The sequence below is a fragment of the Panthera tigris genome, chromosome D4 (genome assembly GCF_018350195.1).
Source record: "Panthera tigris isolate Pti1 chromosome D4, P.tigris_Pti1_mat1.1, whole genome shotgun sequence".
Classification (NCBI taxonomy): Eukaryota; Metazoa; Chordata; class Mammalia; order Carnivora; family Felidae; genus Panthera; species Panthera tigris.
The window spans coordinates 85,566,800-85,588,963 of NC_056672.1; the positions used below are offsets into that span (position 1 = coordinate 85,566,800).

The following is a 22,164-nucleotide window of genomic DNA, read 5'->3' on the forward strand; positions in this document are numbered from 1 at the left end:
TCGGGGAGGGGCAGAGAGAGAAGGAGACACAGAATCCAAAGCAGGCTCCAGGCTCCAGGCCGTTAGCACAGAGCCCGACGCAGGGCTCAAATTCACAAACTGTGAGATCACAACATGAGCTGAAGTCGGACGCTTAACCAACTGAGCCACCCAGGCGCCCCATATTTTATTTTATTTTATTTTTTAATGTTTATTTACTTTTGAAAGAGAGACACAGAGCATGAGCAGGGGAGGGGCAGAGAGAGAGGGAGACACAGAATTCAAAGCAGGCTCCAGGCTCTGAGCTGTCAGCACAGAGTCCAATGCGAGGCTCGAACTCATGAGCCATGAGATCATGACTTGAATCCCCAAGTTGGATGATTACGAGCCACCCAGGCACCCCACCCCTCTTGTTATTTTAAATGAATTAGTGGATACTTAAAAATTTTCTCAGCTTAATTTCTTTTTTTTTTTTTTTTTTTTTTAAGTTTATTTCTTAGAGAGTACAAGCGGGAGAGGGGTGGAGAGAGAGAGAATCCCAAGCAGGCTCCGCATTGTCAGCGCAGAGTCCAGTGTCAGGCTTGAACCCATGAAACTCGAGGTCATGACTTGAGCCATAACTAAGAGTCAGATGCTTAACCAACTAAGCCACCCAGGTGTCCCTCAGTTTAATTTCTAATATGGTAAACATCTATTGATATTTACCTAACAAACACTCTTTGGAGTCCTAAATTTTTAAGAGTGTAAAGTCCTGAAACCAAAAAGTTTGAGAACTGCCAAATTAAAGGAACAGGAAGACAGGTGCCTGACTGGCTCAGTCAGTAGAGCATGTGACTCTTGATCTCAGAGTCGTGAATTCCAGCCCCATGTTGGGCCTTGAGCTTACTTAAGAAAAAAAAAAAAATTAAGAATAAAGGAACAGGAACAGTTTGTGGTAATTTGATTATGGCTCAGTAAGCAGATTGGTTGAATTGCATGACAAAGAAAACAAAGCCTGCTGGGGAGAAATGACCTAGTCTAACATAATAGGCAGTTGTTGAAAGTCCTTGACATTACTTTAAGTTTTCCTCCCTCCTTCCCTGCTTCCTTCCTTACTTTGTTTTTTTCCCTCTCTCCTTTTTTAGAGATCATGCATGATGTGATAAAGAAGGTAAAGAAGAAGGGGGAGTGGAAGGTAAGTAGAGGAAGCACAATTAATGGCCTTGACATTCATGTGAAAATAGAAGAATGGTGAAAGTTTAAGAAAGTGGAGTTGGAGGAAAGGTATATAAGTAGGAAATCAAAGACTTTGCTGTGTCCAGAGAGTACAGAAAAAGGTGATCCACTGTGCCTCGTTATTATGTAGTCCTGGTTAAGAAATCTGGCCATAAGCTTCTCTTAAAGATCACCTGGTGAGACACTTACCAGTGGAGCTCTTTTATTCAAACAAAATCTCAACCCAGCACCCCTTCTATAAAGCAGAAGAAGGTGAAATTATTCTACTTGCTATGGGTGAGAAAGAAGGAAGCCCCTCTGGTGGCCCTGAAGCATCTCCATGGAGCCCAGGCAACTGGTCCAACCATTTATCTGTAACTACAGAAGACCAAAAAAGGAAGCTTGTTTATTCATAGAACAGTGAGAGAAACGCTGGAGGCAAATGCTTAAGCCAGTCAGATTGATTACATCCTCAGTTACCGGAGTGGGTGATTCAAGTGGGGAAGTGTGCTGTGCTCCGTTCTGAAAGTCCCTTGGTTGTCTGAGATTGGGCATTATACTGGCCAGGGGAACATGCAGTTTTACTTGAATTTCCTTGTGTGTCTTTGGAGGATTTATGCCAATCATTCTTGCCCCTAAGTTGTCCCACAGTCAGGAGCCCACACATTTTCAAGTTCACTTGGTCCAGGAACGACAGCGCTGCTTGGTACAGAAGGATTTTGGTCTCCTCTTCAGCCCTGTGAGATTCTGTTTTAGCCAGCACATCTCATCCTTATCACCCAGGGTGGAGGCCATCTGGCAGGAACTCTTTATACATGTCCTCTTTCTCTCTTACCCTTCCCATCAGGAATAGATTTAGGGACTGGTGAACTTTGATCTTGAGAAAGTTGACTCATAAAGTGAAAACTAATTGGTTCTTAGAGCTTTCCGCTCCACATTGTGTCTGGTTCCTGTTACCTCAGTTTGTATCATTAAAGAGGAAGAGAAGTAGCCTTATTTTAGATCCCAGCTTCTTCTTTCAACTGTGGGCTGAATGGAGATGGGAAGTTAGCTGACGAATTGCAGGGATGAAGCTTTTAGACCAAGCCTGGTATGTTCTCGTTCTCCCAGTGTGGACTGAGGTAGAGTATGCTCCCAGACAGCACCCCTGCCAGTACATCCTAATGATGTTGACGACAAAGGCCTCACCTTCCATGCCATTTATGTAGCATGGGTGTTCCTTCTCCTTGTAAAAAAAATAATCTCCAATACAGGTTTCTCTGAGTGTGGGTGCTGTAGATGAGTCAGTCTTTCTTGCTTGCTTTCTTGCTTTTCTATGAGTAGTCATTTTCTTTATCATGGAAAAACCTTAATTTTTTTAAGTTGATACAATTAAGTCAAGTTACCGAGAACAAACTCTAACTCCTAGGTTAGGTCTCGGTGTGGTGTGGGAGATAAAAGCTAGCATGTATCTCAGCAAACTTCTGGCCCATCAGAAATATTTATAACTTAATATTCTGTATTTCTGGGGCGCTTTTTGAAGTCTGACTTCGTAAGCTTATGAGAGAATCGTAGCAGGTCCCATGTAGGCTGTAAGCTGTTCTTTCTGCTTCCAGGTGCTGGTGGTCGATCAGCTGAGCATGAGGATGTTGTCCTCCTGCTGTAAGATGACAGACATCATGACCGAGGGGATAACAAGTGAGTGCAGCTCTCTCTGTCCTTGAGTGACGGTCAGGCCTTCTCCTTGTGGCAAGCTTTCCTCCTCCCCGTTTGTTGTTATCTCACTTGACTTCAGATTCTTCCAATAACATGCGTAGTAAGACTGCAAATTCTTGAGAGAGACCCAAGGCTTTCTTGTTCATCACTAAATTCCCAGCAGCAGATGCAGTACTAGATGATCATTAAATATCCGGTAAAGGATGCCGAAAGGAAGGTTAAATCAAGGGGGAAAAAGGCAGGCCACCAATGGAAACAACGCACAAAAGACCCAAACAGGCACCTAACAGAAGAAATCCAAATGGCCAATAAATACATGAGAAATTGCCCGCCCACATTAGTTGGTTAAAACCAGAATGAGATCTTGCTATACACTCATCAGATTGGAATATTAAAATTCTGATAATGCCAAGTGACAGATAAGATGTAGAAAAATAGGAACTCCTATATGACGGGGTGTCCACTGATGCAGTTACTTTGAAAAACACAGACAGTGTCTAGTAGAATTGAAGTGTGTGTGCTCTGCAAGCCAGATGGTTAGACGTGTGTCCTCGACAACCTCAGGCTTGTGTGCCCAGAATGCACATGCACAGATGTTCACAGAGCATTGTTTTGTTTTTTTTTTTTAAATTTTTTTAACGTTTTTATTATTTTTGAGACAGAGAGAGACAGAGCATGAACGGGGGAGGGTCACAGACAGAGGGAGACACAGAATCTGAAACAGGCTCCAGGCTCTGAGCTGTCAGCACAGAGCCCGATGCGGGGCTCGAACCCACGGACCATGAGATCATGACCTGAGCCGAAGTCGGACGCTCAACCGACTGAGCCACCCAGGCGCCCCTCACAGAGCATTGTTAACATAGCCCCAGATTGGAAACAACTAAAACACCCGTGAAGAGTAGGATGGTTAAATAAGTTATGGTATAGTCGCATAGCAGAATACTGTATAGCAACGAGAATGAATGAACTCTGACTACTCACAAGCACATGCATAGATCTAGTAAGTAATGTTGAGCGAAAGAAACAATATTTACAGTGTGCTTCAATTTATATAAAGTTCAAAACTAGGCAGAACTAAGCTATGCTGTTTTGAAATGCAGTGTACGTGGTAAAACCATGAAGAGACATGGTCACATCCAAGTCAGGATGGTGCTTCCCTTTGGAAGGAGGGGAGTGAGCACGTAGCAAGTGCATTTCTGTGAGTGCCGGCCCGTTCTGTTTCCTAACTGAGGTGACGCTTATGCAGGCGTTTACTTTTTTTTGTTTTAAGTTGGCTTATTTATGTTGAGAGAGGGAGACAGAGTGCACGGGAGGGGCAGAGAGAGAGGGAGAAAGAGAATTCCAAACAGTTTCAGCACTGTCAGCATGGAGCCCGATTCGGGGCTCGAAGCCACTAACCACGAGATCATGACCTTAGCCGAAATCAAGAGTCCGTTACTTAACCCACGGAGGCACCCAGGTACCTCACCCACAGAGGGGGTTACTTAACCCACGGAGGTGCCTGTAATTATTTGTATGTTTATGTTTTATTCACTCTTTGGAGTGTGTGTTACAGTTTCACAACAAATAGGCTTTAAAATTTTTTTTTAAATGTTTATTTATTTATTTATTTAATGTTTATTTTTGAGACAGAGAAAAAGAGTGGGGGAGGGGCAGAGAGAGGGAGACACAGAATCTGAAGCAGGCTCCAGGCTCCGAGCTGTCAGCACAGAGCCCAACGTGGGGCTCAAACTCATGAGCTGCGAGATCATGACCTGAGCGGAAGTCGGACGCCCAACCGACTGAGCCACCCGGGCGCCCCTAATGTTTACTTAGTTTTGAAGGAGAGAGAGAAAGAGACAGAGCGTAAGCAGGGCAGGGGCAGAGAGAGAGGGAGACACAGAATCTGAAGCAGGCTCCAGGCTCTGAGCTGGACAGAGCCCGATGCAGGGCTCGAACCCACGAACTGCGAGATCATGACCTGAGCTAGAGTCGGACACTTAACTGACTGAGCCACCGAGGCACCCCAAGAGGGATCATGGTTTTAATCTTTGAAACAGCATTGATTGAAAAGCATTCTCTTCCGAGCTATTGTTTCAAACAAGGAAGTTAACTTGTTTTTCCTGTAAAAAAAAAAAAGTGTTGGATGGAACACACCCGTTTTAATAATACATCTGTTTCAATGCATTTCCTAGTTTTTTTCCTAGGAAAAAAACACAGACTGTTGCTGGTCTTTGTCAAAATTATTACCAAATCACAATTACGGGAGGAAAAACTAAAAGGGTTGAGATTTCGTTAAGCTAAATGAATTTCATTCAAAGGTTTGTCCTTTATTCTAAGATTGTGTTGTTCCTATTGTTTGGTGTTAAAATATTTTCAAATTGTGAAATTATGGTAATATATTGTGGACTTTCTTATTGATTAAATGTAAGTGAAATATATACATATGCATACATAATGTAATAATTTGGGGAGGTATAATCACACCTTGTGAGTCCTTCATTTTTAAAAACTTTTTCCAAATCCAGGTAATCTGTCATCAGAAACATAGTCCTATAAATGAGAATACATAGCTTTTAATGTGACTTTTTGTCATTCAGTGATCTAAGACCAGGCATTGCCCCTGTTTTGAGCTTGCAAAGCTATTTTTTTTTATTTTTTTTAATGTGTATTTATTTTTGAGAGACAGAGACATAGCACAAGAGAGGGAGGGGCAGAGGGAGAGGGAGGCAGAATCCGAAGCAGGCTCCAGGCTCTGAGCTGTCAGCACAGAGCCCGATGCAGGGCTTGAACTCACACAAGATCATGACCTGAGCCAAAGTGAGATGCTTAACTAATTGAGCCACCGAGGCACCCCAAAGTTATTTTCTTCATTGAATTTTTAAAGCTATTTTTTTCTCTACCGAAGCAAAAGTTAAGGGGAGAAAGAGCCAAATGGAGCTAAGGAGCTTCTGATGAACAAGCAGCAGCACCCTGCCCCACTCTCTTCTCCCTCAGGGTCTACTCTTTCTTCTGGTTATTCTTTTGATATTTCTAGACAGAAACCTACACTGTTATCTTCGGATTCATCGATGGTGGATGTTATCTGTTGGCTTCCTGTGGTAGATGAGGGTTCAGCTCTCTCCCTACTGCACACAGACTTTTCCCTACCCTCAAACGTGGGTTCTAAAAAAGGTCCTTACTTGGCAGAATTGAAAAGTTAGCAATCCTACACTGAACCCCCAAAAGGTCTGGGGGTGAAGTATTATGGGCCTATGAAATTCAGAAGTCTACAGCCACTGGTAAAGTCGATGCTTGAAGGATTTTGGTATTTGGACATTATTTGGATGTTCAAATATCTTTGGATGATCACAATATTTGAAAAGTCTTTATAAATGTTACAAGGTATCATCCTACAGTGATGCTTTTATTTGCTTAAACCATCTGCATGGGAAGATAGCACCAAGTGATTGTGCTGTTCTCTCTTCGCTAGAAGACAGTACAGTGAGGTGGCACGTCTTAAGCTTTATCAGGTGGCTGGTAAGATGAGGATTATCCCAGAAGCTCTTCTTTCCAGGTGAAGTAGCTGACATAAATAAAAGAAACAAACCAAATGCCTATGGTTTAACAAAATATAATATTTAACCTTTGAGAAGCACAGTAGTATGTAGACGGCATGTTTAGAATATCTTCATGCGATATACAAAAGAAAATGATGGAAGCTACCCAATTGTTGATAAACTCAACCTGGAAATTCTAAAGGAATTGGGATTATTTAGGACAGATGAGAAAAAAAAAAATGAAGAGGCAGAATGAGGTAGGATTTTCCATTAAAAATTAAAAAAAATTTTTTTTAATGTTTATTTATTTCTGAGAGAGAGCACAAGTCAGGGAAGGGCAGAGAGAGAGGGAGACACAGAATCCAAAGCAGGCTCCAGGTTCTGAGCTACCAGCACAGAGCCTGAAGCGGGCTTGAACCCACAAACTGTGAGATCATGGCCTGAGCTGAAGTCAGAGGCTTAACCAACTGAACCACCCAGGCACCCCCTAAAAAATTTTTTTAATAAAAAAAAAAATTTAACATTTATTCATTTTTTTAATGAATTTTTTTATGTTTATTTGAGAGAGAGGGAGAGAGAGAATGAGCGGGGGAGGGGCAGAGAGAGAGGGAGACATAGAATCGAGGTGGGCTCCAGGCTCTGAGCTGTTGGCCCAGATCCTGATGCAGGGCTCAAACTCACAAGCAGTGAGATCATGACCTGAACCGAAGTCAGGTCACTTAACCGACTAAGCCATCCAGGCACCCCAAACATTTATTCATTTTTGAGAGACAGAAAGAGACACAGCACGAGCAGGGGAGGGACAGAGAGGGAAGGAGACACAGACTCTGGAGCAGGCTCCAGGCCCTGAGCTGTCAGCACAGAGCCTAATGCAGTGCTCAAACTCACAGATCACGAGATCATGACCTGAGCTGAAGTTGGACGCTTAACCAACTACTGAGCCACCCAGGCGCCCCAAGGATTTTCCATTTTTAATCAAGAGATCAAAGACGTTACTTAAACTGAAATGGGAGATACTTAGTGTGATAAAATTCCAGGTTTTCTAACATCTCGAGCCTTGTGAGACCGTGGAATGTGGTCCCTGCAGGGAAGGGGCAAATGATTCCCACCCCACACCCCATAGCTTTTTACCTGCAGCAGTCTGAAGGTGGCCTGTCTAGATTGTTTCTAGTTTTATGGTCACCACTTATGTTTTCTTACTGACTGTGGGCTGCTGTTTGTTGTCTAGTTGTGGAAGACATCAACAAGCGCAGAGAGCCGCTGCCCAGCCTGGAGGCTGTGTATCTCATCACTCCGTCTGAGAAGGTAAGTCCCGCCCCCAGGAGAGCTTTGGCTAAGGTTGCACGTGCTGGCTTGGTGCAGAGCATCTGACATTTCTAGGTTAAGCGCGCATTTAACACACTGCTCTGATTAAGCGTGCAGTCCACAGACACGGAAGGAGGGGTACAGTGTGCAGTCGGGGTGCATTAAGCTCTCTCAAACACAGCTGCTGTCCAGAAGGCTGGGTCCGGGTCTCTCCAGTTTCCCCCTCACGCACTCCCTCTCCGGGGAGGAGACCCTCTGTGTCTGAGTAGTGACTCACCTCCGCAACTCTGGCATTCTATAATTTTGGGTCTGTTTTGTCAGTATCCAGGTTATGGCAAAATTGACCTGTCTTGTCATTTTAGGGGGGATTGGCTCAAACCGGTGTCCAGACAAGATTCACCTCCTTGCTTTTGTTTGATAGTTGCCTTAGGTCTCTTAATCTGTATAAATTCCTGCCAGTTTTCCATTCCTTTCTTTTCACTTTTGAAAACTGGCTTACAGCTGAGTTTTTGCAGATGCAACTAAATTGCCAGCACTTCATCAATGTGAGTTTCCTGGAAGGTTTTTGACCACTTTCCTCTTTTGTGAATATCTTCTCAGGAACCCAAGTTATAGTGGCTCCAAAGAACTGATGCGGTCTTCTGGAATGAGCTAAGGAGGATTTTGTTCATCTAAACTCTGAAACAGTCCTACTTTTAAGGCTTCAGAATTCTGTTATGGCCAAACATGAATTCTACATTAAAAAAATCCCCTGCTGTTTTGTCCAGGCAGCTTGGATTTAGCCCAGTTCAGATATAGGTCCACATTTGCTGGCAGAATTGGATTCAGTTCCTTCCTTTTCTCCCCCCTCTACAGTCTGTCCACTCTCTCATCAGTGACTTTAAGGACCCACCGACCGCTAAGTACCGGGCTGCTCACGTCTTCTTCACTGACTGTAAGTAGGGCTGGCAGTTCCCACCCCTGTCCTTCCTGGTTAGCGTCTCTGCACAGCAAGGCTGGTCAATAGGGAAGAAATGGTTCTTGCCACGTTTCTCCTGATCTTTTATTTTCTCTTCAGAAGATAAATTGCCTAAGAGATAAAAATAAACACACGCAAATACAAACCTACTCAGTCATGCCGTCCTTCCTGATGAAAAATAGCACCTCTTCTAAGGACTAGAGGGCTGAGTGCTGAGAAGAAATGTCCAATGCTAGCTTTGATGTTTCACTGTATAGACTTCCAGATATCACCGTAAACTGTAGTGTATTTCCATCAGGTTTTCAGCTACAAAGATAGTCCAATCCAGTGGTGATCGTAGCAGACAGAACCTGCGTCATCATCCTGGGGTTCATTTTCTTACTTTGTGGAGGTTTTTTGCACAGGGAGCCTCATGCAGAAGCGTCTTGGTCACTCTTTGTTAATAGCAAAGAGGGGTGGCCGAGCTGGCTAGCTCATGAGTTCAGCAACAACAGTGTGCCCTCCGTTCCTCTCTTTAGGGAAAGTCCCACAGAACTCGCCACTGAGAAAAGGAGGAAGGGTTCTTACGAAGAATAATTGTTTACTATCTGAATTTGGGTGAAAAACAGAGCAGGAACGTGACATTAGTAATAATAAACCAAAAAAGCATTTCTGGGAATCCGAAGCCATATGTTTGGCTCGGAAGAGCCCTTGGCAGTCCTGGTTTCCCCACAGGTGGGTCTCGTGTGCGGCTGAGTTCCTTCAAGGGTCCAGGAGAACTGCCTGTACTGCCTTTCCCGCCGGTTTCAATTTTCTTCCTTGTATTTTTCATTAACATGTCAGATGTGTGGTGTTTGTTCGTATCATAGGCCCTTTTCTTATCCCCTTCTTAATCTCTTATGGGGTTTTTTTTCCTTTCCCTGATATCAGAAAGTAGTTTATTAGCTCTCAAATCTCAATCTTATTGTCATTTGTTTCTCTGTTATATGTGGAGGGCCTTTTAGGTGGCTTTACATTCCCTTTATACCTTATAGTTAGTGGATATCTTAGGATGGGACGAACGTTCCAGTTGCCTTCTTGAAATCCTAATAAAATAAAAACCCCACCAGATGTGTGCAACTGCTGAAATGAAGCAGCAAGCGGACAGGAAAGCCTGCTGTCTTTTGTCATATTCTTGCAGCTTGTCCAGATGCCCTGTTTAATGAGCTGGTGAAATCACGAGCAGCCAAAGTCATCAAGACTCTGACGGAAATCAACATTGCATTTCTCCCCTATGAGTCCCAGGTGAGGCTGAGTGGGGTGTGCATGGAAAATCTGGATCCTCGCTGCTCAATCAGGAACCCTGGCAAATCCTCAGAGGGGTGTGTGTAGTGAGGAGAGGTGGGGAGGAAGATTGTGTATTCAGAATTGCCGAATGACGTGCATAAGTGGATGCTGATGGAATGGAAGCAGAGTTCCTCAGGGGTCTGCCCGATGCCCTCATCTTACTCTCCGGTTATTTCTGACTTTTTTTTTTTTTCAGCCCTCACACCTTTCTTTGTATGCATTTCATCCTTGCTCGCAGCGTTCACTCCTGCTGGCTGACTCCTTGAATAAGCAAAAGGTAGCCAGTCCAAAATGAGCAGGGAAGGAGAGCAGGGGAAGGGATCAGACAACACCCATCTGCTGCACAGGAGACTGGTTTTTGCAGAGATAACCTCCGCTCACACTCTGCTGGAGTAGCAGATGGTAGCCTTCGTCATTGGCTGTTAACACTTCAGATGCCAGAGCGCCGCCACAAACCTCTCCCCTTGGGAAGATTGTTAAGCTAGAAAAGGTGAAGCTGATTGTGAGAGAGTATACAGAATTTTTATGTTAGTTTTGCAAGATTGCTTAACGTGTCTTCTCCCGGCAAACAAGAAGCAAAAATAACAGGACTCCTAGGCGTTTTGCAAACGGTGAAAGATGACTGGCGTATTGCGTCTTTATAGATCAGCTTCTAGACACCGGAGAGGGACCTACTCTTAAGTAAGGAGGGATGGAAAACATTCAGTGTGAACTTTTTTTTTTTTTAAGTTTATTTATTTTGATGGGCGGCGGGGACTGGGTCAGAGAGAGGAAGAGGGAATCCCACGCAGGCTCTGTGCTGTCAGTGCAGAGCTGGACACGGGGACTCAGACTCACAAGCTGTGAGAGCCGAGATCAAGAATTGGTCTCTTAACCGACTGAGCCACCCAGGCGCCCCAGTATAGCATGAACGTTTAAAGACAGTGTCTTTCCCTTAGCGCTTGACATAAAGCCTGTTCCTAGCTTGAAGGCAGGAATTTTTTTTCTCTGTGTGAGCCCACCTGGATTGGGCTCACACCGAGAGTGTAATCAACCAATATTACATTTCATGTATTTTTAAAAAGTGATAAATTTGTTTTTAACCTCAGGTTTTGTAGAAGATCAGGGTAGTTTATATAAGTGAGACTTTGAGAAAACACTGATAGCTGATGAGCTAGGTAATTTAAGAGGAGATGTTAAACTTCTAGAATAAGAAGAAAAATACAACATATTTATTATAAGGATAGGAAATTATTAAATCCATAAAAATCTTTATTTGCCCACAGTCACAGATAATTTCCAGCTTGTCCCTTACTTTATAAAAACTTACAATGGCCTATGAGGGCTTACACTACCCTCCTCTCCTGTTCTTCTGGCCTCATGGTTCATCAGACAGTCTGGGGACATGCCTGCCGCAGAGCCTTGGCATTAGCCGTTCCTTCCATGTGAAAGCCCCCTACTGGTCCTCACCTCCTTTAAGCCCTTGCTCCTACATCACCTTTTCAAGGAGGCCTGGTGTCCTCCCTGTCCAGTCCCCCAGGACTTCTTCCCCTGCTGAGTTGTGTTCTCACACACTTACCAGTTTCTCACATATCATGTAATTTACTTGTCATTATGTTTATTGTTTATTGTGTGCCTTCTCCTGTAAGATTGCAAACTCCTCGAGGACAGTCATGTTTTGGTCACCGATAGTTCCCAAGTGTTTAGCACAGTGCCTGGTCTGCAGCAGACACCCAGCACATATTTGTAGAATAAATGAAAACATGTTCTACAGACTCACTACCAAGGTTGGAGAAAACTCCCGAGAGCTCACCATTTTGCACGCTAACATGATATATATATATATATATATATGTATGTGTATATATATATATTTTTTTTTTCCCTTATTTCTTTTCCTTTTCAGGTGTATTCCTTGGACTCTGCTGACTCTTTCCAGAGCTTCTATAGTCCCCACAAGGCTCAGATGAAGAACCCAATACTGGAGCGCCTGGCAGAGCAGATTGCAACGCTGTGTGCCACCCTGAAGGAGTACCCGGCTGTGCGGTATCGGGGGTAAGGCAGCGGGCCAGTCTGCCTTCAGTGGCCTCTCGTGTGTCCACTGGGCGAGGAGCTTCCTTTTGCCTTGAGATTCCTCTGGCAGTTGTCCTAAGAGGGTTAAGATTTGAGTGTTCTTGCATTTATAATTCTTCCAACGTTTTGATATTCTCTAAATTTTATTGTGAAATATAGTGCATACAGAAAAGGTCATGAAATATATATATTCAGTTACTTAATTGCTAAATTTGAACCCCTGTGTAACCACAACCCAGGTTTCCTGTGGGGTTTTTTTTGTTTTTGTTTTTTTTTAGCTCTTTCCAACCTTTAAAAACAAACACTATCTTTGCAGAAGGTGTCCCAGAGTAACATAAAATACAAGGACAGTTCTCCAAAGGACATATTCCCCAGATTCTATAAAGTCATTCACGTATCACTTACCTGCTGTGTACTTATCCTGAAGACACAGTCCCTGTCCTTAGGAGCCCTGATCTGGAAGGGTAGGTAGCATGCTTACCAACACGTGTGTGTGTAAGCTGTGCACACCCAAACTGCGGCCCTGCAAGACCAGTGCTTGAGGGCAGTATAAGCTGAGGGCTAGGGCATCCCAAGTGGGGAAAGCCCTTCGAGCTGAGAGACCAGAGGTGACATTTAGGCTAGGTCTTGAAGGGCAGGTTCAGATTCCAATAGACCAATGAGGAGTACAGGGCATTTTGTGTAGACAGTTGGCTCTTGCCATTGGGATGCGCAAATATTTGGAGTTGGGAAAACAAAGGATGAGTTTGAGGAGGGTTGGCAGTCTGGCACAGTGTCTGTGTAGGGCAGTGGGGCAAGATGAAGCCGCTCCTAGAGGCCCCGGATGCCACGTTTGGGATTGTGTCGGTCAATGGTTCTCCCTGGGAACCTTTGGGGGATTTGCACAGGGGAGCGAGTGCAGTGCTGTGGGAGTGAGAGCAGCAGTCAGGCAAGGAGACCCAGAAGGGGTGGCCACTGTAGGAGGAGCGGGGGGCCTGAACAGGCAGTGCTGAGGATCAGCATGGCCCCCTGTCCTGCCTGCCTCCTTGTCTGCTGGAATGTGCAGCCATGGAAGAAGAATACCTCCCTCTATTCTTGATGTTTCCTGACAAAAGCCTGTGGAAGTTCAGAAATGGGGGGCTAGGCTATAGCTTCTGACAGGGTAAGGGGAGCTTGGAGTTCATTTGGGAGGAATGGGGCTGGGAACAGAGCTGCTTTAGCGCTGCGCCTGGCCAGGTGGCAGCAGCCACACTCTGTACAATCGGGAGGGGCCCCAGGAAGTGCTGTCAGGCCTGGCCAAGGGGAAAGGCCCACAGGGTCTCACTTGTACCTTTCTGGCTTCGCCAGCAGAGGCGCCTGGTGGCTCTGTCAGTTAAGCACCAGACTCTTGATTTCAGCTTAGGTCATGATCTCACAGTTCGTGGGTTCGACCCCTCTTGTCGGGCTCTGTGCTGACAGTGCAGAGCCTGCTTGGGATTCTCTCTCTCCCTCTCTCTCTGCCCCTCCCTTGCTGTGTTCTCTCTCTCTTAAAATAAATAAACTTAAAAAAATATGTATCCCCTGCAACAAAACAAAACAAGATCAAAGGAAATTTGAATTGTGGGAAGTGAGAGAATCAGGTGGGTCAGGCTCGGACAGGCTGATCACGGGAAAATGGTGGATGGCCGGTACCCTCTGTTGAAAGGTGGTCATTTTTCTGAAGCCAGTTGGAAAGATTACTTCTGTTTTCATCTAGATAGTTGTTGTGTTTTTTTTAGGTTTATTTATTTTGAGAGTGAGCAAGTGAGTAGGGAAGGAGCAGAGAGAGAGGGAGAGAGAATCCCAAGGAGGCTCCACTCTGTCAGCACGAAGCCCAGCGTGAGCTGAAATCAAGAGTCTGACGCTTAGGGATGCCTGGGTGGCTCAGTTGGTTAAGCGGTGGACTTCAGCTCAGGTCATGATCTCATGGTTTGTGAGTTCGACCCCGCATCAGGTTCTGTGCTGACAGATCAGAGACTGGAGCCTGCTTCAGATTCTGTGTCTCCCTCTCTCTCTCTGTCCCTTCCCTGCTCTCACTCTGTCTCTCTCTGTCTCAAAAATAAATAAAGATAAAAAAAAAAAAGAGTCTGACTCTTAACCAACTGAGCCACCTGGACACCCCTAGTTGTTGTTGTTGTTGTTGTTGTTGTTGTTTTTAAGGAATTAGAAAATCATTTGTGTTCCAGGCACTGAGCAAATCTTTTTATTTTATTTGTCATTTGAAATTATATACGTAATACGTGACTATATTCTCAGTGTAGAAGAACAATTCAGGTGAAGCTCGTCTCCCTTGACCCTCCTTGCACTGTTTGGCCTTCCTCCCTGAGGCAGTCAGTGCCAGCAGTTGGGTGCACGGGCAGTTCACCCTATGTCACTCCTCCTTTGTCAGGGAATACAAGGACAATGCTTTGCTGGCTCAGCTAATCCAGGACAAGCTCGACGCCTACAAAGCCGATGACCCAACAATGGGCGAGGTAAGTCTGGACTTGGTCCACGTGGTTCTCTCGCCGATTGACCATAGTGTTTGTATGGCATTCCTGGGGACAGCTTGGTTCTGTTGCTCACAGAAAGTGCCTGGTGCCACTGTTCCTGCACATTGGCCTCCAGGGAGATGCTCAGGCCCTTGGGCAGGATGATAGAGATTTTGCTCAGTGTAGCCGCGGTGACCAACCTTTCTGTTTGCTGGGACTTTCCAGTGTTAGCACTGAAGGTCCTGTGTCCTGGGAACCCCTCAGTAGTACAGCACCCAAACCGGAAAATCAACACCGGTACCATCTCCAGCCCTTAATCCCACTTCACTAGTTTGTACATGTGCTCGCACGTGTGTTCAGTTCTGTGCAATTATATCACGTGTGTAGATTCATAGAACCACCACAGCACTCCAGACAGAGCTGTTCCATCGCTGCAAATCCCAGGTCCTGGGAACCCCCTTGGTCCCAGGCCGACCGGATGGTGGGTCACCCTATTTGTAGCCGAACCCAGATGGTAGTCTCTTTCATAAGCTCACCTTGGAGCCCAGCCACAGTTTTGGACCTGCTTGAAAGGATGCTCGTTATGAGATAGACACATTGGATTTTTGCATGGTGGGACTGGTGTTCTCGTCAAGCAGCAAATGGACTAGTCAGTGCTATTTTAGTAGGTTTTATCTCAGAGTTCACTTCCTGGGGCTGCTTTTACAGGGGGGACAGCCACGCCAGCTGGAGAGGCTGGAGTTGTATGGGTGGCTTGTGAAAGTCTTCCCCTGTGTCCGTCCTTCCAGGGCCCAGACAAGGCGCGCTCCCAGCTCCTGATCCTGGACCGCGGCTTTGACCCCAGCTCCCCCGTGCTTCACGAATTGACCTTTCAGGCTATGAGTTACGACCTGCTGCCCATTGAAAATGACGTATACAAGTAAGTGTACACACCCAGTGTGGCTTTGCAGACAAACCAAACGCACCTCTTTCATCCTAGGGAATGCGGGTATGTTGATCCAGTCTTGCTAATAAGCCTGCAAGCTTTTCTGTGGGTTCCCCAAGTCCACTTGGCATTAGCAGCCAGGAACTGGTGCCCCTTGTGGGGGAACAAGAGCTTTAGAACTTTAGTTCACGGCTCACATCACCTCAGCTCAGAGCCTGCTTGGAGGTGTTCATATGTTGGTGTGCGCGTGTGTGTGTGCGTGCGCGTGTGTGTCTATGTCTGTGCATGCAAACGGATGCACATCTTGTTCAGGGTTCAGACTTCTTAATTATAGATCGTGAAATATGATGATGATAAAATATGTCACCAGAAGTTTCTTACTGACCTTTATTTGTAGAAGAGCTGTTTTCTTCATTATAATAAACATTTTTCTTGGTAATAGTCATCCGAAACTTAATTTCTAAAAACGAGTATTTGTTTTTTTGGAAACAGACTGTATTATTTTCATGTCTTTTATTTTATCCTTTATTTTATAACATATTTTAATCATAAAGGTAGTGGTTTCAAAATGAAGGTTCTAAAAATATGACTGATTCTCAGTTTTCTTCCCCGTTGGTGCCTGTAATTCTTGCTTTCCTTTAGAGGTTCGTGATCTCACACGTAAAAATAGGCTGAGGACCTGTTGCAGGCAGCTGATTTTAAAACTGAAAATTTAAGTACCGCACATTTGCGGATGGTATCCCAGTCCTTCCCAGGGAGGAGTAAACGTGATCTTTGCTTTTCCCTTACGAGTCGTTCTGAACCCACCTTTAACCTGACTTGAGCACGTACTAGCTAACCCTGAAGATTTTAAAACAGCTTCAAGTCCATTGCCTTTGATTAGAACTCTGGGTCTCTGCCTTCCCGAGAGACTGCACCGTGTCAGTGCTGATGCAGCAGACCTGATACGGACCGTGCCCCATCGGATGGTCGGGGGCCTGTGGTAAAATCCTCCGTGCGACATCTGTCTGCTGAGGACTATAAGCTCTTATCTGTTACAAATCAGAGGGAATTGGATACATTTGGGGGGACATATCCTCTCTAGGTACGAGACTAGCGGCATTGGAGAGGCCCGGGTGAAGGAAGTGCTCCTGGACGAGGATGATGACCTCTGGATAGCGCTGCGCCACAAGCACATCGCGGAGGTGTCCCAGTAAGATCCCTTTGCTCCATCCCTCCCCAGGGACCTCAGCCAGACCTCAGCCACCCCTGCCGCCCCAGCTCCAGGGCTCACTCCGTAGTACAGGGTGAAACCTTTCCCCAGATGGCAGTTGCTGATGTGCATGTTCTGGGCACTTGCACAGAGCTGGTCAGTGGATGAATTTGCCAACATGCTAACCAGTGATGATGACTCCCTTCTGATCTCAGCTCGAGTGACGCCAACTTCACTGAGTGAGAAAATCCATTCTGTGTTCAGGTTGCTCTTAGGATTTTTAGAAAACATCTGTAGCTCTCAGGAAATGCTGTATCAACACTGAACATTTAAAGCCGATTCCTTCCATTGAAACGCCCAGATTCTACTACATCAATTTGATTTTCTTTTATATAGCCAGCGTGTAATCTTCTTCCCCTTTTGTCTTATGTAAAATTTCTAAGCAAGAGCTGGTGTGCACATATTGAATCTGTACCTTGCTCTCAAAATGTTTGTAACACCTGAATGTTGTTGTTGTTGTTGTTGTTAATGAGAGAGAGAGAGAGAAAGAGAGAGAGAGACTATCTCAAGCAGAGTCCACGCTCAGCTCAGAGCCGGACACAATCCCACAACCCTGGGATCGTGACCTGAGCCAAAATCAAGAGTTAGTTGTTCAACCTACTGAGCTACCCAGGCGCCCCATAACAACAGACTATTTTATAAGACCTTTATGCTATCGAGAACAATTCTACTTTTGCAAAAAGATATTTTCTGGCTGTTACATTGAGTTGGTGATAGTCTTAGGAAATTCACAAGGAAGCAAGAAAATAAGACAGCCTTGGATAGTTCAGTTCAGAAAAGTAGTCCCCAAACTTTTTGGATCACTCAACCTTAGGAAAATGTTGATTCACATTTCCAATATGTGAGTTTATTTATGAATTTACTAGTTTATTCTAATATATATATATTTTACAGTATATACAAAAACACAAATTTGAAAAGGATGGAGTAAAATAAACATAAATAGAAGTACTAATAATTCCTTCTCTTGAATCATCCTGTACACCTCCTCTGGAGACCCTGGTTGAGAATATTGGTTAGGAGGGGCACCTGGGTTGCTCAGTGGCCTAAGCATCCGACTCTTGCTTTTGGTTCAGGTCATCATCTTATGTTCATGATATTGAGCCCTGCATCAGGTTCCGTGCTCACAGCCTGGAGCCTGCTTGGGAGTCTCTGTCTCCCTCTCTCTCTGCCTCTTGCTCTTTCTCTCTCTCTCTCAGATAAACATTAAAAAAATAGAATATTAGGAAAACAATGTATCCCTCTCTCTCCTCTTCAAAAATCACTGTAAGTACATACCTTAGTGGCAGGAAAAGTCACCATGTATTCCTAAAGGAAGAATCTTGCACCACTAGTATAGGACTTGGTGTTGCTGTGAAACTTAGTTGCCTCCTTCTGTCTTCCAGGGAAGTCACCCGTTCTCTGAAAGATTTTTCTTCCAGCAAGAGAATGAATACCGGAGAGAAGGTAAATGCATCCTAGAGCTCCAGTGCCCTTTAGGCTAATCCCGGTCTTCCCTCTGGGAGCCGGCAGTCAGGGCGCTTCCTTGGCACAAGATTAGTGAGCCAGGGGGTCATTGTCCCTGCTTCATCTAATACTGTTTTGTCTTGTTTTTGTATTCAGGATTGACATCAGGTGCCCCTGTCTTTTGATGTTTATAGAGCTCTTCATTTTGTTACTCTGAGGATTGATATTTATGGTTTTAGAGCATGCATCAGCTTAAGCCAGAAGAACCATGAAACCTTTTTTAGCTTGTGGTGGAATTAGAACTCAACTTGCCTGGTCCTTTCCTTATCCTGACTGTTCATCGGAGGTAGCTTAGCCATCTTAGTCAAGGGAAATGCACCTCTGATTCTGTCACTCCCTTGCTTAAAACCATCTGGTGACTTTCTGTTCCCAGCAAAATCCAGCCCCACCCGTAGACACACCTTATAGCATTGGGCTGTCAGGCCCCCTAGACTCTCAGGTCTGCCCCCCACTCTCTGGCACCCACGGCCTTGCTCCATCAATGCCTGAGTTCCTTGCCTGGGGCTTGCCTCGTCAAGTCCTGGTACTTTGGCTCAGGCATCGTTTTCTCAGGGAAATCCTCCCTGCTCCTCCCTGGACTAATGAGGTACCCCTCCACTGTGCACCCACACTCCTGATTCCCTCGAAGAACACTAATCCTCTCAGTCGGAATGACTCCTCTGCTAGATGGTAGCTCCACAAAGACAAGAATTTCTTGTTTGTTTGTTTTTGTTTTTTGTCCTTATATCTCCAGCACCTAACCTGGCATGTAGTAGTAATTCAACAAATTTTTGTTGGATAGAGAGAGATTAGGTGAGTCACATGGTTACCAAGTAAACAGACCCCTGTGACCTGTCAGGATGCACATCCCGGCCCTTTCCCACCTTGTTCCTTCTTTCTACCTGTCTACACAACTGCAACCCTTCTGCTGGGATGAAATGTGAACTCAGTTTCAAGACTGCTTGAGCTGAGTATGCAGAAGAACAGTGTGGAGAAGAAAAATTGCTCTTTCCTGGCAAGAATTATGCTCTCAGTAACTTTCTAGTCCAATAAATAAAACATAATTGCTACACCTCGGAGTTCAGTTCCCTACCTAGAAGATAGTCATGGTATTTGAATCAATAATTTTTTGAGCCAGAGGCCTGGAAGTCTAAACCCACAGTGATCTCAGGTTTAACAGATTGATTTTGAGAGTTTCCGAGCGTGCACTTGGGAAGTCTGGTGCTGGCTGCTGTCCTGCCCTGGACCTGCCACCCTTGCACAGCCTCTTAGGTCAGGGCCATTAGAGTGAGACCATATGTTTTCCTTTCCCTTGTAGACCACCATGCGGGACCTGTCCCAGATGCTAAAGAAAATGCCCCAGTACCAGAAAGAGCTCAGCAAGGTATGACAATCCCAAATGACTGATTTGAATCTTGACTATAATCAACTTCAGTAAGACCTCTCAGAGCCCCACTGCACTGACTGATCCACTGAAATCACAGGTTTTTAATCAACTTCTGGTTTTATTAGGAAAAGCTGAAAGACTGGACCGACAACTTATTTCCTATGACTTTCTTTTCTCCTCTTCATCTGTTTTCTCTCTTTATCCTTCAATTCCTCACCTCATGGGCCTCTCCCCTGGGCTGCTTAAGTATTCTTACGGCATGGCAGCTGGACTCCACGAGTGTGAGTGACCGAGGGAGAGAGCCAGGAGGAAGTCACTGTGCCTTTTCTGTCCTGACCTGGGGTGTCCTACATCATGTCCTCCATACTCTCCTTTAGAAGCGAGTCACTGAATCCAGCCCACGCTCAAGGAGAGGGGAATTAAGCTCCACCTCCTAGAAGGAGGGGTAACAAAGGATCTGTGGACACATTGTGGAACCATTATGCCACCCTACCCCCATATAGGATTCCTTCATCTGCTTGACTCCTTTGGAATGTGGTTTGCCCCTACCTCTCCTGACACAGAACTTTCTGGCGTGTTCTGCCATGTTTGTGTTCTGCTTCAGTGCATGTTTTACCTCCTTTACGAGGCTGGAGACTCCCTGGTGCATTGCACAGTGTTTATACCTAGTAGGTGCTCAGTTTATGCTTCATGCATCCGTGAGTGATTTCTGGATCATAAACTCTGCTTTTTCCTAGTATTCAACCCACCTGCACCTGGCCGAGGACTGCATGAAGCATTACCAAGGCACCGTGGATAAACTCTGCCGAGTGGAGCAGGTAGGACCTTTTCCTTCTCTTTCTGCCATCCCCGTTGACCTAGCTGAATTTTAACATGTGACTTTGAACATCCTGCAGAATCATAGGATAGAGAGATGGGGAAGTCTACTAGATCATGTTGTCTCAACTCTGGAGCCAATGCACTTCCGCTCTCAATGGTAGGGATTAGACTGGTCTGGAATGCTGTGCTGTTTGGATTTTGCATGTCTGACTCTCCACAGGCTCCCTGGAGTGTCTGAAGAGAGATGTCTGGAACTCTGAGCCCTACACTGACAGGGCTGGCTGAGGTTTATATTCCGAGTGTATTTTCCTCCTGTGGTGGCCACACTGGTTTTGGAAACCTAGATGAGAGAAACTAGGGTAGTAGCATGTCAGAAACTCACCACAGCCTCCCTGATCATAAGTAGGACTGAAAGTCAGCAGTTTGCGGTTTGAGCTCTGTCTCTGTCACTGGTTTGTTTGATGTGCCTGTTTCTGCTTTGCTTTCCTCATCTGCAAAGGGAAATAACAATGCTGCCATAGTTTCCAGGAGTGTTTTGTGGAGTCACTAATCCTGGCCCTCCGTTCTCCAAGCGAGAACTTCACTCAGCTAGGGTCTGCTTCCATGGGAAGGCAGGGCATTTGAATGTGAAGCCTCAGCGGGAATGAACAACTCAAGTCCTTGGTGTGAAGCTAAGATCTACACCGTCCGGTGTGATGTGACGAGCCAGCTTAGGTTTGTCAGACCTGTCCTGATTTCTTGGCTCTCTTCTAAGGGGCAGTGGCCCCCTAAAAACCCATCAGTCTCACAGCTGATCTTGGCAGGTGCAAGGTCCTCTCCAAAAGAACTTGACTGTCCAGAAAACAGGTTACCCCTACATCAGTAAAAGTGAAGTTGGGATGAATCCTTGGAAGTGTACATTTTTTTCAGAATTGCTCCGTGGTATTTGTTGAACCGGTTATGTTTAATTTGACCTTTAGAGAGTATTAGATTTGGGTCCGGCTAAACAAACGGCTGTTGAGGCTGGCAGTGGCTCTGAGAGGTAAGAAGGCCTGGGGGCACCCACCTTCCTTGACCCAGACAGACCTGGGTAACCTCAAGGTCCTGATGGTTATGGACTCGTGGGATCTTAGAGAAAAAGGGAACCTTCAGGTGAGCCCTGTGTGGGTTCCCAAGGGAGTTGCAGCCTCTGGTCTCTGAGAACAGAGTAGAATGGTTGTTGATTTGCTGAGGCTGATGATGTGCCTTCTCCAGCCTGTCGACAGCCGATCTGACTCTTGCCTGAGTTGGGAAGCGGGGCTGTCATTGTGCTCTCTCTCCTCTTCCTTCTTTGGCCAGCCCTTCTCTCCTCCTTCATCTGCCTGGGTTGGGTTTGCAGGTTCTAGAGCCCTTTTTTTCCTACTCATCTTAAAAGTGGTTGGAGGGGCGCTTGGGTGGCTCAGTTGGTTGGGTATCGACTTCAGCTCAGGTCATGATCTTACGGCTCGTGCGTTTGAGCCCTGCATTGAACTCTGCTGACAGCTCAGAGCCTGGAGCCTGCTTTGGATTCTGTGGCTCCCTCTCTCTCTGCCCGTCTCTCTCTGAGCCATTCACCCTCTGTCTCTCCTTGAAAAATAAACATTAAAAAAAAAAAAAGTGGGTTGGAAAATTAAAAACAGGTTAAAAAATGCAGAGTAGTTAAAACTCAAAAGGCATGTCCTTCAGAGCCAAGGGGAAGCACAATGGGGAGAGTCTAGCTAGGCAGGCGCCCCTTAAGATGCCAAAGCTCTTCATGTGCGGGACGTGCAACTGACTCGGCCCCGATCCCTCAGTAGAGCTCTGTACCTCTAGAGGCCCCACCGGA

At 45.5% G+C, this 22,164-nt stretch overlaps 1 protein-coding gene across 2 annotated transcripts in view; it reads left to right on the plus strand.

Moving 5' to 3' along the window:
* The window catches only part of STXBP1 (syntaxin binding protein 1), a 73,525-nt gene that overhangs the window by 34,976 nt on the left and 16,385 nt on the right, over positions 1-22,164 (plus strand). For both annotated transcript variants that reach the window (XM_042964043.1, XM_042964044.1), the window contains exons 2-13: positions 1,104-1,153; positions 2,769-2,850; positions 7,615-7,691; positions 8,547-8,625; positions 9,809-9,912; positions 11,840-11,988; positions 14,393-14,477; positions 15,263-15,393; positions 16,484-16,591; positions 18,037-18,097; positions 19,455-19,520; positions 20,261-20,341. In XM_042964043.1, the coding sequence (XP_042819977.1) occupies positions 1,104-1,153; positions 2,769-2,850; positions 7,615-7,691; positions 8,547-8,625; positions 9,809-9,912; positions 11,840-11,988; positions 14,393-14,477; positions 15,263-15,393; positions 16,484-16,591; positions 18,037-18,097; positions 19,455-19,520; positions 20,261-20,341 (1,073 nt within the window). The remainder of the gene's footprint in view (positions 1-1,103; positions 1,154-2,768; positions 2,851-7,614; positions 7,692-8,546; positions 8,626-9,808; positions 9,913-11,839; positions 11,989-14,392; positions 14,478-15,262; positions 15,394-16,483; positions 16,592-18,036; positions 18,098-19,454; positions 19,521-20,260; positions 20,342-22,164) is intronic.